At 42.5% G+C, this 19,095-nt stretch overlaps 1 protein-coding gene across 4 annotated transcripts in view; it reads right to left on the bottom strand.

Annotated features, from left to right (window-relative positions):
* THSD4 (thrombospondin type 1 domain containing 4) overlaps positions 1 to 19,095 on the bottom strand; it is a 565,916-nt gene that overhangs the window by 91,656 nt on the left and 455,165 nt on the right. For all 4 annotated transcript variants that reach the window (XM_057723173.1, XM_057723172.1, XM_057723174.1 and 1 more), the window contains one exon: positions 1,535 to 1,739. In XM_057723173.1, the coding sequence (XP_057579156.1) occupies positions 1,535 to 1,739 (205 nt within the window). The remainder of the gene's footprint in view (positions 1 to 1,534; positions 1,740 to 19,095) is intronic.

Here is a 19,095-nt window from a genome sequence, read left to right as displayed (position 1 = left end):
ACCTTCAGAAGGCAGGGCTTCAAATACTGAATAAAACTAATTTGAGCCAGGGAAAGTACTAAAAACTGTGTGAAGCTCACAGAAAGTGGCATTGTTTGCTGGCACATTTGAACACAATCACACTTAAAATAATTCCTCGAAGAACATTTTCCATTCTAGGAACAGCATGTTTATGAAGATATGTCTTTGAATAGTGCAAAAGAAAGGAGGCAAAAGACCATCTTTTTTTGCAAATAAAAATAACACACAAGCACTCACAGGGAAAACTAGCTTATTGCCACTTTGATGGGTCCTGGGTTTGCCAGAGCGAATGTAACAGCGTTCCACTTTCATTGGGTTTGTTTCAGAGTCCCATCTGCCATCCCTTCCTCCTTCCACCAATAAAACCAACTGAAGCTAATTCTGGATGCATTTGCCCACGAATAGAAGGAAGAGCTGCAGAATCTGGAGTTCTTGGGTCTGGAGTTATCTTCTGGGGTGATCCTGGTACTCGAAATTTGTAAAATTAATGATCTGTCAGTTGCTGCAGCCATTGACCATGGTATGGCCAACGGTGTACTAGAACTGCTCATGGGTGTTATTTCTTGGTAGACTACCATGGTTGGAGATAGACTGCCTGGGTTCAAATCCCAGCTCCACCTCTTCCTTGCTGTGTGACCTTGTCAAGTCACACCATTGCCCTGTGCCTGTCTCCTTATGCATGAAATGGGGAGGGAAATAGCTCCTATCCCCTAGGGCTGTTCAGAGGGTTAGTGCGTGGCACACAGTCTGTGCTGTGTAAATTGCTGTTAAATAAAAAATAAAATTGTATATTGCTGTTCATTAAATGACTTTAAGAAATTGCTTTCCTTATACTATTTTGTTAACTGACTTGTCCATGCTTCCACGAATTAGAATTGCTAAAAATTAACTTGGATGGCCTGATTTACTTTGCATAAAATCAGTCAGAAATGCAGAAGGGAGAATTGACAAAGACCTCTTTTTGTGGGAAAGTGGGTTAAAAATGGTTTTTTAGTATTGATGATATTGCCCAAAATGATCGCCGAGGGGTTCTGCAGCGATCTGTTCCGAAGACACTCACATACTGTTGCCCCAGCCTGATGAAGCAAGAAAGAAGAGAAAAATGGCTTTTGCTTTAGACCCCCACAGAGTGAGAGTCTGGACAGGATCAACAATTGGCCCTGTCCCCCCTGAAATTCCAACAGAAAAAGACTGGCAGACCTCTTGGCTTTTCAAAGAGCCTCCCCCATTTCAGAGAAACGATTTAGGCTGTTCCTGATTTCATAACCTTGCTTCTCTTGGAAGGAACAAAAGCTGGTTTAAATATGTAGATAGTAATAAACATTTCCTTGCAAGAAGGACTTTTTTACTTTCTCCATCTCATTTCAAGGGGATGCCAGGTGGGGCTTTGGCATTCCCCCATGGCACCTTCTACATGTCCGAGGACCTCTCGACACTGCTGTGTCACAATCCTGGAAGGAATAAATCATCTGGTAGTGACAGCTGGTTTCCTCTGGAAAAAGACCAAGCTTACCCAAATAGTTGTTGCTCTTGTACATCTCGGTGATGTTGATTTTTGTGGCTCCTTGGGGAATCTCAACAACTCGGTGGTAGCCCAGGCTGGTGAGGGCATGCTTAAACACACCCGACACAACCTGACAGCCCGTGTTATCGCCTCCGCACACCCCGCATTTGTCCACGACTTTGTCGGAGCCTAGGTAGTCATCACAGCCAATGCTCTGCAAAGAGGTGGAAAACAAGAGACTCTTGTAGCATATGCCAGGAGCATCTCAGGGAGGAAGGGGACAGGGGATGACTGGAGATCTATTGCTGGGTCTTGAACTGATCTTCCTCCTGACCCAATCCAGCTTCCGTAAATGAGCAAGGTCACACTTCCCTTCACTCAGCAGATTTTCACAGAGCAGGGACTCTGGGCAAAGAACTTCCTTTCTAGGTATGCATGAAATATACATTCTAGGGGCCAGGTGGGGGCCACAGATAGTAAACAAGTAGTCAAACAGAACGCACTTGGTGATGGTAAGTGATCAGGAGTGAAAAAAACGCAGAGAAAATGAATAAGGAGGGTGTGGGGGCCGGACATTTATTTACACAGGTTGGGCAGTGAAATTGTCCTGAAAGCCCATCCCCCTATTGGACTCTGGGAGAGGAGAGGCTGGATTTTTATATAAAGAAGTTTTTTTGGGACCATGATAAGCACCGCACCTAAAACTGGGGCTTGTCTCCAAGTCTTCCGTCCTAAATGACAGATGATACAAACACTTAGCCAAGTACTCCCAAAAGCAGTGTTCTCAGGCCCTGTTTCCTAGGAAATTAAATCAAATTGGTTGAGATCTGGGTCCCCACTAGTCACTGTGACTCTGAAAAGCTGAGCAGTTAGGACTTTCGCTTGGCTCCTTTAAAGCATTTTTTCCAGGGCAGAAGGATACAGGGAAGCAAGGACCAGAAACATCAGCAAACTGAATGACATGCATCTAAATGACGGGACCCGTCTAAATGACAGGCAGTCTCATCAGGGTTTAAAGGGACTCTGACCTCCCTGCATTTCCTTCCCTAAAGAATCTTCCCATTATTCAGCCCAAGATCAAAAAGATAAATCAAAAAGCTTCAACTGCCCCCTCTCTATTCATGTATCTTTTAGGGCAATTAAACCTTAGGACAGAATGGAACGATCTTCACAGAATCCTTTTCCACGTCTGCAGCTGAGTCCATAGAACTCATGTTCCTGTATCCTGAATTTAAAGTTGGAACATGTGGCAATCCCAATCTCCCAATTCATCCCACCCCAACACCCCCCAACCCTGCTTTCCCCCCTTGGTGTCCATATGTTTGCTCTCTATTTCTGTGTCTCTATTTCTGCCTTGCAAACCGGTTGAGATGAATTGGCAGATTGGGATTGCCATACAGACATTACTAATAGGAAAAAAAAAAATCAAATTGTACCCTGTAAATATACGCAGTTTATTGTCTGCCAATTATATCTCAACAAAATTCTTTAAAAAAATTAACTAATACAAATTTAAAAAATAATAAAGTTGGGACATGTGGTCTGAACAGAGAAGATTCTGTCACGCTTCTATGAGCGGATAGAAGTGAGCTGATTGTAGTTTGGACAATGAAATATTGGGATGACAGGATTATTTCACTGGGTTATGGGGACAGGAAATGATACTTGAAATCAGAATGGTATTCTACAACTTGAGACTCATGTTTGCTGAATCACAGGCTTGTATTGGTGCTGGAATTCTAAGAGCAATCGTCAGACTGCACCTCAGGGGCAAAGTGGTCAGCAAACCATTCGAAGTCCGCTTTTGATTTTGTTAAACAATCCTGGGTCTGTTCACGTGGGTCCTACAGGTCAAGTCCTACAGGCAGAGTCAAATCAAAAGGTGTTCATCCTTTCCCCTCCGACTTCACGTCTGACGGACACCTTTCTGCAGGCACCGTACATCTGCATTATCACTTCCATATTCCTGAATGCACATTAGTCTATCAACTATAACTGGTCTCTCTTCACAAACGGCTTCTCTGTAAAACATTATTTATGGCAATAACAGAACATCATCTCAATATGTTCCTCCACATGCAATTAGCCTTTCAAAATGTCATGTCTGCTATGTATTTCTCCTCCCTCAAGTATTTTCATGCCCTTGCTCCATGCAAATTTTAGCAGAAAAATAAGGAAAATGCTTTCCGTGCGTGGTTTCTAGCTCGCACCCTTGCTCTGGGTTCTCCTTTGCTTTGAAACAAACAAACAAACAAAAAAGGCCACCATCAGCAGATGTTTGGGAAAGTAGATCCCATGCTGTTAAAGAAAGATTCTAACTGAATGAAGGAGATGCCTCTGATTGTCACTGCTGGGGAAGATGAACAGAAAAGCTAGTAGCGCTCACTTCCTGCCATGTCTAGCAAAATCTCACCTTCCCCCCTTTCCCGCCATATGGTCCATTCTTGCTACCTCTGGACTCAACTTATCCCAGGTGGAGCTCATTCCCTGGGGGCACTCCAAGTAAAGGGGACAATGTGTACCAAGGCACAGAAGTAGGAAAGAACACTGAGGAAGTAGGAAAGCATGCTCACAGACAGACATGGTTGAAGCGTAGGTTTGCTGGGAGGGATGAAAGGAGGCTAGAGAATTTAGCTGAATTTGTTAAGGATCTCATTTTGCTGGGGGAAGAATCGGAATTTTACTCTATCATATCAACAACCGCTGGGTGTCTGAAGAAGGTGAGGGCCATCCTCAGATTAGTTTTTCAGATGATAACGCTGGCTGTAGTGAGGAGTGGGTCTTACAGCGGGGAGAGCAGGCAGTCTAGCGAGTCTTTCTCTTGTCAATGGTGTGTATCAGATATTTCAGGAATGAACAAGCACCTCTGAAGACTGGGACTGACATTGCATCAAACCTCAGCCCCCAGCCCAGTTAGAATGGGACTATCACAAGGAAATTACAGCCGTGGATCGCTTCAGACAACCACAGACACAGACAAAATACCATTTTATCTTGTAAATCAGAAATTATATTAAAATGCTCTGCACAGTCCAATGGATTCCCCCCTCCCCCCCGGTTTTCCTGCACCGCACAGCCACTCCAGATGAATCTAGAAGTGGGGAGGGAGGGAGGGGTGCAGGAGTTTTTCCTGGTAGATGTCCAATAGCCTGGAGGTTGGCTTCAGTGATGCATGTGGCTGCAAAAGTGATGCCAAGAACTGAAGGTAACATCCTGCCTCCTCAGAGCCCATCTCTGGACTCTGAGCGCCCAGGGTTCACTCCTTAAGAGGGAAGTCAGAACAAGGGGTGTGTGAACCTTCCTTGAGGGATGACAAGAGGCTAACGGAGCATCCTTCTAGTGTTCTAGTGGCTACCCAGGGTCTCCGAGAGGCTTGGTTGCCATGGAGTTGCTAAATGTCCCACATGTAGTTCACAAAGCAAGAGGGACAACCTCATAACATGAACTGGGCAGAAGACGTGCTTTCAAGACCTTTATTTTTAGCACTGAGGCCACAGGCAAATTACACATCTCACAACTGTCTCTTCTCCTGCATGGAGCTATTATGAGGATCAGATGATATAATGAGAGAAAATTTGGACGTGGAGTCCAGGCAGGGCATGGCTAAGGAGGCGACCTTTGGGCTAGAATCTGAAGGACAAGATCTAAACATGTAAACACACATTTTTATCACTGATGTTGTTGACTGACTGCACCCAGCAAAATCTGGAAATCCCAGCCTGGATCTGACACGGGTCTTGACTGTGGGAATTTGAATCTAACAGGGGTGATCAGACACACATGCAGAAAATCACACGCTATTAGGCAATGAGGAGTCCTTGCATTCTCTGTGTCATGCTGGGCCCGATCAGCTCTCTCTTAGAGCTGATAATTAACAATGGGATGCATAAGTCTGGAGAATGTGGCAACATCCCAGTGTGAACTAGGGGAAGAGGGATGCCATGAAGAGGATTTGAGAGATGCTTAGGAAGCAAAATGGACAGGGCTTTGTGAGGAAGAAGGGAACTCAAACCCTCGTCCTCCTCCTCCTCCCCCTCAACAACATCATACCTGACATTTAGTCTTTGTTATGTTCCAGATCCCCTGAATATGTAGTTGTCTCATTTAATCTTAAAAGCAATTTGTGCTATTGTTGAAAAACTAGGAAACTAAGACTTAAAAGAGAGGTTAGGGAACTAGCCCAAAGCTGTGCTGCTGATGAGAGGTGGGGCTGGTTTTGAATCCAAATGCCATGCTTATAACCATTATGCAAAAACTGCCCCCCTCCAAAGGATCAGAGGTCACACTGAGGGTTCTAGCTCTGTTGAAGGAGTGGATGGTGGCCTGACCTAGGTGCAGAGGAGCAAGTTCAAGGCACTGTTACTATAGTGACGGTGAGAGCTTGGTCCAGAAGCAACTCTGGCACTCTCCTCTTTCAACACGGTGAAGCACCAAGCACATTAGGTATCTCTCTCATGCTGACTGTTTTAACATTATAAACCCAGTAAGTGAATAAATAGTTTAGCTCATGTTCCCATCACATTACTTTCTTATTGTTAGAACTTTTTATTTTGAAATAGTTTGTCTCACAAGAAGTTACAAAAACAGTACAGAGTGCTTCAGTGACCCATCACCCAGGCTCCCCCAGTGACAACATCTCACATAAGCACAGCACATTGTCAAAATCATATATATCATGGACATTGATATAACATATTAAGTCAAGAATAAACCTTATTTGGATTTTGTCATTTTTTTACATGCACTTTTTCTTGGTGTATCGGTCTACAAAATTTTATCACATGTATAGATTCATGTGCTTTGTTCCTTTCTTTAAAGCAGCTGGTGTTCTCCTCCAAAACATGGCTGTGTAAATTGATAAGTGGAGCTGATGTCATTTAGCAGGAAAAGCAGTTCAGCATGATGGAAAGAATGTTGGAAGGGGAATCAGGAAACCTGGAGCATAGTCCTGGCTCAGTCCCTGACTTATGTGTGATGCTGGGTGGGTTGCTTCTCTCTGGGCTTGGCGCCTTAAACATTTCCACCACCATCCAGATCTTTCAGGGGACAGTGCTCAGAAATGAGTCTGACTTGAATTCTGGTTTGCATATCAGGAGTCTGGTCAATTGGTCTCCGATGGGGTTGACTTGATAGTGCTGGTCTACATCTCTAAACTCTTTCAGAGGCACCACCAAAGTGCCATCAGTGGGCATTTAAGGTGACACTGGAGCCTGCTGGACCTGGGTCCTGTGCTGGCTCTGCCACTTATGAGGGCTGCATCATTGGACCTGTTAATTAGCCATTTTGAGCTTCAGTTTATCTATGGCTGGGGTGGTACCTCATAGCACTATTGGGAGGATTGGATGAGGTAAACATGGAAGGCATGCAGCAGGATGCTGTGAGAGGGTGGCCTCTCAGGAAACGCTGGGTTTATCATTGTCTTCACAGATGTGGTTTCATCTGGAATCTATCCATTTTAAAGTAAATCCTATCCTCATATAAGCTCTCAGACTCACTCCTATTTCTATAACACTTTCTATTATTTCTCAGTTGCAGATATTCTCTTCTTCATTTGGAGAAATTCAGAAAAGTCTCAAGGGCTAAGGAAAAGGCAAGTTCACCATAAAGGTAAGACACCTTACATGGCTCCTTGGCACGCTTACTGCTCTGATAGCATCAAATGAAAAAGGACAGAACAAACATCTGGTCCCTGATCTATCTTTATTTCATCTCTCTCTCTCTCTTTTGTTGTTTTGCTCACCATGTACTGTGGTTCAAAAGAGATATTTCTTGTTGTTACAAAGGCAATTGGACAACTATCAGATATCCTTATTTTCTTCCAGTGATTTTTGCAACATGTTGTAGGAAAATTTTACGTGTTGCAAGCCATCACAGGAGAAATTGCTCAAGAATTGCCCTCAGTTGTGTGCCAAAATTAACCTAAATGAAATTTCCTGTGGGAAATGAGCAATCTGGATGACATATTTGGTGGTGAATTTCAGAGGGAGGAGGCCTCCGTACATCAGGGTAGGCTGGTGCCAGGCATGCAGATAGTGGAGCTTCTGATTCCCTAATGGGAAGCAGATGTTTCTGTGTGTGCTCAGTAAACACACCAGAGAGGGTAACCTCAGCTGGTTGGCTAGACGACACCGACAGGTAAAACAATGTGCCTTACTAACCAGGTTCTCCCAACAGCGTGGGAGAACATTATTATTAAAATGATTAGTTGCTAACACCAATTTACTTCTATTTACGGTGAGCTAATTCGTGGAAATACATATGGATGCCAAAAGTTTTATTTATGACATCCTGTTGAAAGAAATCCTTTGCCTATGATAAATATCTCCCTCTTATTATGGTCAGGAATGTAGATCAATACCACCTTTCCGGAAAGCTATTTAGCAACATATACTGTTTGACCCAGTATATATTGGGTATATATCCAGTATTCTAGGAATTTATGCTAAGGAGATTATAAGAAATGAGGCCAACAATTTCTCTATGAAAAGCTCATCACAGTATTATTATTATTATTACTAGGTTGTTTGTTTTTTTACTGAAGTATAATCGGGGCACAATATTACAGGTATATGATATAGTGATTCAAAATTTTGAAAGAGTATATCCATTTACAGTTATTATAAAATATTGGCTATATTCCCATGTTGAACAATATATCCTTGTAGCTTATTTTATACCTAATGGTTTTTTTTTAAGCTCTTTAATGGAATTTAATTGCTTTACACTATTGTGCCAGTTTTTGCTACACAACAAAGTGAATCAGCTGTATTTATACATATATCCCCATATCCCCTCCCTCTCTCAACTTCTTCCCACGCTCCCTTTCCCAATTCTTTAAGTCATCACCCATCATCGAGTTGATCTCCCTGTGTTATGCAGCAGCTTCCCACTAGCTATTTTACATGTGGTAGTGTATATACGCCAATGTTACTCTCTCACTTTGTCCCAGCTTCCCCTGTGTCCCCCACCCTGTGTCTCAAGTGCATTCTCTACATCTGCATCTTTATTCTTGCCCTGTCACTGGGTTCATCAGTACCATTTTTTAGAGTCCACATATATGAGTTAGCATATGGCATTTGTTTTTCTCCTTCTGGCTTACTTTGCTGATAGACTCTAGGTCCATCCACCTCACTACAAATAACTCAATTTCGTTCCTTTTTATGGCTGAGTAATATTCCATTGTATATATGTGCCACATCTTCTTTATCCATTCACCTGTTGATGGACATTTAGGTTGCTTCCATGTCCTGGCTATTGTACATAGTGCTGCAATGAACATACACAGCATTATTATTAATAAAAAAATGGAAACATCCTAAATATCCAACATAGGGAAGTAGTTAAACAATACACAGAAATTCTCTGGGAAATACTGGATGGCTCTTTTTCCATTTGTTTTCTCATTAAAATCTTCTAGCACTTGTACTCACGTGATTGACCCTCAATATAGTTCGCCTAACGTTTCCCAAGGAACCCGTACCATGTGCCAGTGCAGTGTTGGGCAGGGGAGACATGAAGGTAAAACCAACATGGTTCCTACTTACGGTCCAAACCAGGGGTCAGCAAACTACTGCCCACAGGCCATGTCTGGTCCCCCACCTGCTTTTACAAATAAAGATTTATTGTAACACAAGCATGTCCATTAGTTTACTTACTGTCCAGGGCTGCTTTTGTGTTACAACAGCAGGGCTGAGTGGTTGTGCCAGAGATAGTATGGCCCACGAAGCCTAAAATCCTTATGACTTAGTGATTTACAGAAAGAAAAAAAAAAAAGAAGCCAACCCCTGGTGTAAATCAAAAGGCAGACATGATGCCATCTTTCAACATGGTGTGTGTACGTTCAGAAGGAGGCAAGCTGGGCCCTGCGTGACAAGATGCAGGCTCAGGCTGAAGGCTGCAGTCCACCCCCGACGGGAACCTCATCCTGCTGCCACCCACCTGACTTGTCCCAGTGTGTCTCCACTGTAAAACGGAAGGCAAAGAGCTACCTTCTACCTCAGTCGTTCTCTTTTCTCTTTAAGCAGAAAACACATGCTTTTCAAACAAAACCTTACACAGAAACAGAGAGAACTCCAATACATAGAGTCAGCAAAACAGAACCATTCTGGCTGAAGAGGGGATGGCAGGGTTTGGATGCCCAGCGCCTCACCTTCCTGCCGGCTCTTCTTCCTCACGGCCACGGTTTCTCCACTGTAGCTCTAGTACCAATCTGGCCCAGATAGTTCTGGCTTCTACCCACTCAATGCCAGTAGCAACCCTCCCCCTCAGTATGACAAGCAGAAATGTCTCCAGACATTGCTAAATGTCCCCTTGGGAACAAAAGCACCCCCAGGTTAAGAAGCAGTGCTCTAGTTTATTCCACAGCTCACAGGATACCTAGGAGCACAGATTCCCGGGAAAAAAGCTTTAAAACAATAGCAAGTTCATAGAAGTGCAAAAACAGTCATCTGTAAATATCAGAAGCTAATGAGCAAAGAATACTTAGTTATCCAGTTTTAAAAAACACTTCCCCACTGCCACCAGGCTAGCCAGTAGCCTTCTAGTGCCCTTGAAGCTTGCCTTTTGGCTGAACTTCAATATGAGCAGGTTATGTACTGGAAAGAGCAGAGTGCCTGGCATATAGTAGGTGCATAGTAAGTGTTTGTTGAATGAAGGAGCAGCTGGTTGAGGAATCAAGAGATCAAAGTTCTAGGAACCAACTTGCTTCTAGAACTGGATCATCTCTAAGTCTCTTGTCGTGCTAAATTTTTTCTAGAGAAAAGTGAAAAAAGATACAGCCCTGATGTGAAGAATCCTGCCATGTCTAAAGTCAGAGGAATTTACTTCATGTAGACAAAATTAAATTGGAAACAGGAATCAACGGGAAACAAACTGAGAGTGTCATTCATTTGAAGGGATGAAATGGTCCATGGGATAAAAGGTATTTTGACTTCCTTAATGAAGGCAATTGTGAAACTGGCAAGCTGGTTTTAATCAAGCTTATGGCCGTCCCTTTTCAGTACCTCATCTTATTTCATTAGAGAATAGCACCTTATCAAGCAATTCCACTGGAAGAAAATGTTGGCGCTCTCCTAGGATAAAACTGGGTGAGAATCAAGTGCACCAATGTTTACAGATCTGAGGGAAGGGGTCCTGAGAGGGAAACATTTGGTATGCGATAAGAGAGTCACCACCCCTCTTCCTACTAGGGTCCTCTTTCCCTGGAGAGTGGGGGTATTCCAAACTCCAAAATTCAATGCTTCACTTTCACCATCTTCCTCCCTCCTGGACTGAAATGGGGGAAGGGAGCATGAAAGAATTATGACAAGGACAACTGCTCTATTATAAAAGTAAGGTGTCCATACAGAATAGTAGAAACCTCTGGACTTCCACTTTACTTTTAAAATGTAAGGCTGACTGGTAAAGTCTCTGTTTAAAATATCTGGTTAGATTCTATCTTAACTCTGTAGGGCTCCAGGAGGGACAGGTCTGTTAGGAGCTGTGGTCTGGGCTGCCAAGGGGTCAGGACTAGGAAGTTTCTTGCAGAAAGGAACAGAGAGATGCTTGTCTACACGCTACAGGGCAAAGTTCTGGAAGCCAGATTACCAGCAAAAAGGCAATAGTGAGTTGGGCGGATGAACTGTGCTCTAGGATGGAGGCTGTCTGCACACTGGCCCAGTTTACACGGTCTCCTGGGTGCAGACAGTCTGGATCCACAGGTGGCGTCCAACCAGAAGACCCTCGGAGGGTGAATCCGGGGACCGGAAGGCAACAAGGGAGTCTTGTGCTCGAACTTGTCATTTCCTTCACTCACGGCCTATCTCTAGACCTGCCTGTTTGCATTTTCCTCCACAAGATGGCACCTATAAGCCTCTGTAAAAGGGTACTCACATAAACAACGAGTGTAGGGACATGAAACAGTGGTTACACGTTAACAGGAATGATAGTTGAGAAACACAAGAAGGGTGGACTCAGAAATCCAGGGTGACCATATATTTCTCGTGCTCTTATGTGCAACTTTCTGCCATGTTGTTAAGATATGATGTTCGTTTCTCGAGATGTTTTGGTGGAACATTTAAAAATGTGGGTGGAATATTCAGGCCTCTTATTTCCAGAATGTTCAAGAAAATGCTTAAAAATCTGTGTGAGTTAAACTTTGGGGATTACGTGGGCTTTTTTGATGTCACTGGGTGATCTCTTCAGGGATGGTTGAGAAGATTGCCTGGGTGGGTGGGTGGGTGGGTGGCTGAGTGGCGGGAGATGAGAGGAAAGGCTTGGCTACCAAAGCACGAGGGCTCCAATCCCAAGACTCTTGAGTCGGGGAAGGGCATGCCAAAATGCTATTTTCCTAAGATGCTTGGCAGACACAGGCAGTGGACTAGAGATGGAAGAGACTAGAGACTGAGAAGCACAAAGACATCTATGTTAAGATGCGCACAGAGGGATGGAGGCCTGGACCAGAGAGATGGAATTAGAAAGGAGAGCAAGGGTACACCGACGTTAGGGTAGAGGAATGACCAATGGACTGAAGAGGATGGTCTAGCATGGTGAAGTAAGGAAGACTTGGAGGTCCATGGCTTTGGAACCGGGAAGCTTAGTAGTGTTGCCTGTTTCAGGCAAAAGATTTCCCAGGGAAGTAGGCCTTTGATGGAGTCATCTTATAGCAAGGGTCTGAGTGTACATCTTGATAATTGCTACTTCATTCATTAAATTTAGTCCTATTAATTCTCTCTCCCTCTTTCACTGGAACTTTCCTCTAGAATGCTAAACATTTTTTAATTTTAGTTTTTTGGATGGGAATCCTTCCAAACTATATTTTTCACTCCACTGTTTTGATTTTCTTTTTTAAAAATCAAGAATAATAAGCACTATTTGACCTTCTCTAGCCCCACTGCTATACAAAGTGTGGTCCATGGACCAGCAGCTTAGGCATCATCTGAGAGCTCATTAGAAACCTTGGGCCCCAATGCAGGCTTAATGAATAGGAGTCTACATTTGAATAGCATCCTCAGGTGATTCCTGGGCCATCTGGGATTATTTGACTTTCTAGATCACTTTTTGTTTACTCCAAGTTCTTTCTACTTTTCCCAAGTTGCACAACCAATTCTCCCAGTCAAAACATCTTTCTACTTTTCCTAAGTTGCACAACCAACTCTCCCACCCAGTCAAAACAAAGACAACACAACACTATCACCCTCTCAGTTAAAAATTAAAAAGAAATAATGCCTTTGGGAAGGTTTTCTCTGTGATATTTTTAATAGGGACAGGGATGGAGGCAAGGCATATATTCATAAACACAGTCTCTTGAGAATCCCTGGACAGCAGGAAAGGCTCTGGGAGCCCCAGCCCCTTGCTTCAAGGATGAAGAACCAAGTCCCAGGAGGGGAAGTGATTTCTCCAGGATGGTAGAGAGAGGACTTCCTGCTAGAGACGTCTTTTCAGGATACTGTGATGTCCCCTTGCTCCTTCCAAGACAAGGTTTTACTGTTTCCTCACACAAATGGTCTAAGTTCTTTTCTTTCTTCTTTTGTTCCTGTAACCACGTGAAAAAAGTTTCATCTACTAGCTATATAGCAACTCTTTTTGGAAAGCAAACTCTCTCTGTGAAACTACTTAGATAAACTGCGTGGGCTGGGAGGTGGGACCCTGAGGCCTGGGGTGAGCAGAAACCAGGGATAAAAACTAAACTGAGATACGGCTAAATAGGAGAAGAGTCTGATTTTGCTTCCAGAGCTGAAGACAGAAGAAAGGGAAAGAAAAGAGAAGGAGGAGAGAAGTTACAAGATTGTGGAGGGCCAATGAGAAGCCCTGAGTGGTTGGGAGGATGGTTAACACTGACCTAGAATCTGAAGTTTACTTGCTGTGATTTAAATCTCTCTCTGTTCTCAGATTTCCCAAGTCTTCACTGAAGCTCTACATCTATGTTATGCCTATTTTCCTGCCTTTAAAATCCCTAGTTTAGGTTCCTTTAACTCCTTTTCATTTCCATAACCTGAAATAAAAATTTCTCTTCTATGTTTCCACATCTCCAAAAGTCTTTCCTTCTAGACATGTGGATGCCTGCCTAAGAGCATCCCTAATGTATTCCTGCAGGTGACATTTTTTCTGAGCCTTAGTTTCCTTCCCTGTAAAGCAGAGGCCTTAAAATACAGTTTCTCAAATCTGTTGTGAAGATTAAATGAGAACATGCAGATGAAGGCACCCAGTTCAGAACTGGCTTGGACTTGGGTCTAAGAAAATGCTGGTATTCTTTCCTTCTCCTTGAGGCTGCACCTGCCTCCTGTCAATGACCTGTCCCTGGCCATGGCCATGGGAATCCTTCTTTTCATACCAGGCACACACATTTCTACTCTAACAGAGGAGGCTGGTCTGTTTGCACTGTGCACAGAAACCCCACTTCTATTTACACAATGATTCTCAAGTGGTGTTCTAAGCCAGGGTTGTAACGGGCAAACTGCTGTGATCTATTTGCATTTCAGTAACATTCTGGGACAATGGAGATCAAGAATTCCAGAGATTTTCTTATAACTTTGTTACCTCTCTCTCTCTCTTTTTTTTTTTAAGTGTGGGTTTGCTTTGGTTAGTCTTTCCTGGTTTGTCTTAGAGACTAGTTATGGAAAGCCTCAAAAGTTGTAAAGAGGTTATGTTCACTTCAGAAACACAGCAAGGGAGGCTGTGGATGGACCTCACAGCTCGGGCATATTGGAGCACTGTATTAGATGGACTGTAGGTGGAAAATAGATATAAATAGGGATTCAAGCAACTCCCAGGAATTCAGGCGGTAGGAAGCCCCACATATATATCTGATAGCTGTCATGGGTAGAGTACTGGCCACATGCAAGGCAACTAACATGTTATCCTGTTTAATTATCTTGACTATTCCTACTTTATCGACGCTCACAGAAGCTAAATAATGTATAATATAGAGGTGGTGATGGTGGGTTTGAATGAAGGGAGTTCTGGCTCTTTCTCCTTTGCTACTGGCATAGTCCCTTAACCCAGGGGAAATCTTTCTTTAAGAACAAATCTTTCTTTACTTCGTAGATGGCCAACCAAGGGCTACATATACCGAGGGCTAGAACGTCCAAGAAATCAAATAAGGCTAATTCCCTCTTATTGCTTCAATTTCTAGGGTTGCTCTCTGGCTTTTCCCAAGACCCTCTCATAAGGGTGCTACATGCAGTCTGAAGTCTCCCCTCCCACAAGAGCTAACTGAATTGTTTCAGCATCTCCTGTAGCTTCTCTTTGTTCTCTTGTTCCCCCCAAAGTCCCATGCTGTCTCTTTCCCTTCGTGAAGGGCTCATTCACCTAAGGGAGGGGACATCTATAACACCATCCTTCCTTTCATAACAAATTCCTAGGTCCAAACTTATTCACTGAAATAGTAACTAGCTTTCTCATTTGTCTTGTTGGGAATGGAAACTGTTGGTTTACTAAGCTGGGAAATATTTATGACTCAAGGACAAACACTATTCCATGGGCAATATTACCCAATCCAAGAACTTGTTCTTTAGGGCTAGACTGACCAAGAAATCAAATAAAGATAATTCCTTCTCCTTCTCTCTTCTAATCATAGATGCATCCAACGTGAATACTTATTTCATTAAGAGATAAAGACATTGTATTCCATGCATGCTCAGAAGGAAGAAATTTGGCTGAAATATTTAAACACGAAGGCTCCTTCACGCTTCTTCTGAAGGATGGCTAAGAACAGGGTTATCTGTCAAACTCAATGTGTTCCCTAACAATAATTCAGGTGGCAGCCAGATGAATAATTCTCATGCTTGCAGAGAATTTCCCTTCTTCTGCAACTTTAAACCCAAAGGCAGGGCAATGGCAGATAGGGTACCCACACATGGCTTCCAAGCAACTGCATTAACGATATGCACTTGTGCACATAAATATTTAGGACATGCAAACCAGTTGGATAAACAATGATTCTTCACCTTCTTTGGTGCAATCTTGAAATTCTTAATTTTTACCAGTCCCTTCTTTAAACAGATTATATTTATGAGCTTTTAAATCATGCCCCCCAGATGTATAAGCATAAGAAAGGCTAATGTTGTGGTTTCAGGTAATCTATCCTGCATGTGGCTGTGAAATTTATCTTCCCAAAATACTGCTGTCATCATATCATTCCTCTGGCTCAAAAGACTTCCTGATGTCAGCTGTCACTTAAACAAGGTGATTATTTCCTCCTAGGCATTACGCCTATATTTGAGTTCCTGATTCCAGGTGGAAAGTAGTGCCTGGGGCTATAGCAGCTCAAGAATAAGCTTTACCCCAGGTGTGGATAACTGAGGGAAAGCAGAAATTTTGAAAATAATCCAGCATCACTACGCTTTGACAGCAAAAATATTTTGTTAAAGTGACAGTACATATTAATTAGCAGGGCTAATTATTAATTCTATTCTGATTTGTTGGGTTGGTTTTGAGACGATAAAGGGAGACAAAGTTTGTAAAGAGCATCTGACACAGGGGAGGAACTCAATACATATTATGTTTTACTTAAAGTCAAGTTAAAGATAACATAGAGGGCAAATTCAAAGAAATACAAACAAATGATACTCATTCCTAGCTTAAACAATAGCTTCCTTGGAATGTTATTTAGCTAGAGAACAGCCGGACTGCGTATACTTTAAGGAATGTGGAATGGCAGCAAATATGAAAGTAAAAAGAAAAGCATTTCTCTGGCAGAGTAAAAGAAAGCCCAGTTAAAAGAGAGCCAGAGCCAAAGTCAAAAAGAGTCAAAAATTCAATTTTGACAATTGACGGACTCTGAGCTCTACAAACAAGGCACGTTCTCATTATTCAAAGAAGTTTACAGAGGTGCTCATGGACGCCAAGGAAAGCAAAAGGAAGAAAGGAAACTGGCATTTGTTGAGAATCTACGAAGATGACAATATTTACTACCATTTCAACAGAGGAGGAAAGAGGTCATATAGCTAAGAATCAGGCCATGAACACATAGCTATCTAGCTCAAACTCTTAGAATTGCAGCGATAGGGTAGAAGCCAAACAGGCGAGGTGAACAGTGCCTGAGATGGTGAATATGATGGCAAACAGCACACACTAAGGGTTAAGAGCAGGAGCTACAAGAGAGCGTGAGAACAGCTCTGCAAGTGGATGCACGCAGTGCCCACAAAGGCAATCGTCCTCCAGATGAGGACATGCAGCCTGGGGTTGACAGCGACGGAGGGAAAAATGACTTCTGACTGCCTGCTCTTCCCTGATAGTTCATGGAAGGGAGTCTTTTAATATCGTGTTGGACTTCCTTTATATACTCACGGGAAAGCTCCAATTTCTCAGAATCCTTGGGTTCTCTCTTATCCGTTGTCTCCATGTGTTGCCTGAAGTCCTGGCATGAAAAACTTTCCCAACCACTTTTTCCTGTTGTAACAAAAGGATCTGATGGAGGCTTTCTCTACAGTGCACCCCCAAGGGTCTTTAAATCTTTTGGACAGCTTTTATTTCCTATTAGGCTCACTCTGCTTCAAGCTTCCAGAATGTTCTCCTTTGACCAGCAGAAAGAGAATCTATTGGGTTGGCCAAAAAGTTCATTTAGGTTTTTCTATAACATTATGGAAAAACCCGAGCTAACTTTTTGGCCCACCCAATAAAATCATGGCATCATGAGCTTATAGACCAGGATTTCTCCAAGACTAATTCTCCTTTTGAGTGTATTTGAGTCATCCTAGCAATACTGGAGCTTCTCTTTTGAGATCTAAGGTTACCTTCTTTGAGACTGTATTCTATATGTTTGAGGGCTACAAAGAAATCACTGCATGGTTTCAATTTGCTCAACTTATATTTTAAATAATGACAGGAAACAGCCAGTTCTTTTTAAGACAAAGAAACTTCTAGAGATCTTGAACAGAGGAAGGCTATAAACCTATAGCTTAATAGGTGCTTCAGTAAAACAGTGATTTTGAGTTGTTAACCAAGGTATTACCTCTGAGATGAGGAGTGAACTGAGGAGTGAACTGGAGTGCTGGAGAAAGTTACTGGAAGTGAACACTGGAAAAATCTTTGCCTCAGATAAGTTGGTAATAGTGACATGGTTGACACAAAGCCATGCAGATGGTAACTAGCAAAATGATTTACCTGCTTCTTAGGACGGCTGGAAAACCATGTCATCAGCATAGATGAGGTTGTTTGTCTGTCTTCCTTTCTGCTGTGGCTCAAAGTCATCAACAAATTGCACCAGTTTTTGGTTTTTTAGTTTGTTTTTTAATTTGTTTTTTTTAATAAAAGCTAAAATGTCAGGGAACAGAACACAAACAAGGGTGGAATAGGGCATTGACCTAGCTGGCCATGAAAATCAAATTTGGATTTCTTTGTAAATTTGGACCTTGCAGTTGCCAGTGAATGTTAGGAAAAAACCCACTATCTAGAACACTTCCTAACACCATACACAAAAATAAACTCAAAATGGATTAAAGAGCCAAATGTAAGGCCAGACACTATAAAACTTCTAGAGGAAAACATAGGCAGAACATTCTATGACATAATCAAAGCAAGATCCTTTTTGACCCACCTCCCAGAATAATGGAAAAAAATCAAAAATAAACAAATGGGACCTCATGAAACTTAAAAGCTTTTGCACAACAAAAGAAACCATAAACAAGACAAGAAGACAACCCTCAGAATGGGAGAAAATATTTGCCAATGAAGCAACTGACAAAGGATTAATCTCCAAAATATACAAGCAGCTCATGCAGCTCAACATCAAAAAAGCAAATAACCCAATCCACAAATGGGCAGAAGACCTAAATAAACATTTCTCCAATGAAGACATGCAGATGGCTAACAAACACATGAAAAGATGCTCAACATCACTAATCATTAGAGAAAAGCAAGTCAAAGCCACAGTGAGGTATCACCTCATACCAGTCAGAACGGCCATCATCAAAAAATCTAGAAACAATAAACGCTGGAAAGGGTGCGGAGAAAAGGGAACCCTCCTGCCCTGTTGGTGGGAATGTAAATTGGTACAGCCACTATGGAAAACAGTATGGAGGTTCCTTAAAAAACTAAAAATAGAAATACCATATGACCCAGCAATCCCACTACTGGGCATAAACCCTGAGAAAACCATAATTCAAAAAGAAACATGTACCACAATGTTCATTGCAGCACTATTTACAATAGCCGGGACATGGAAGCAACCTAAATGCCCATCAACAGATGAATGGATAAAGAAGATGTGGCACATATATACAATGGAATATTACTCAGCCATAAAAAGGAACGGAATGGAGTTATTTGTAGTGAGGTGGATGGACCTAGAGTCTATCATACAGAGTGAAGTAAGCCGGAAAGTGAAAAACAAATACCGTATGCTAACTCATATATATGGACTCTAAAAAAATGGTACTGATGAACCCAGTGACAGGGCAAGAATAAAGATGCAGATGTAGAGAACAGACCTGAGGACGGGGGTGGGGGGCGAAGGGGAAGCTGGGACAAAGTGAGAGGGTAGAATTGACATATATACATTGCCAAATGTAAAACAGATAGCTGGTGGGAAGCTGCTGCATAACACAGGGAGATTAAATCAATGATGGGTGATGACTTAGAGGGGTGGGATA

Source organism: Hippopotamus amphibius, chromosome 2 (genome assembly GCF_030028045.1).
Source record: "Hippopotamus amphibius kiboko isolate mHipAmp2 chromosome 2, mHipAmp2.hap2, whole genome shotgun sequence".
Lineage (NCBI taxonomy): Eukaryota > Metazoa > Chordata > Mammalia > Artiodactyla > Hippopotamidae > Hippopotamus > Hippopotamus amphibius.
Note: the sequence above shows the minus strand (reverse complement) of the source record. Positions and strands in the feature narration are given on the sequence as shown.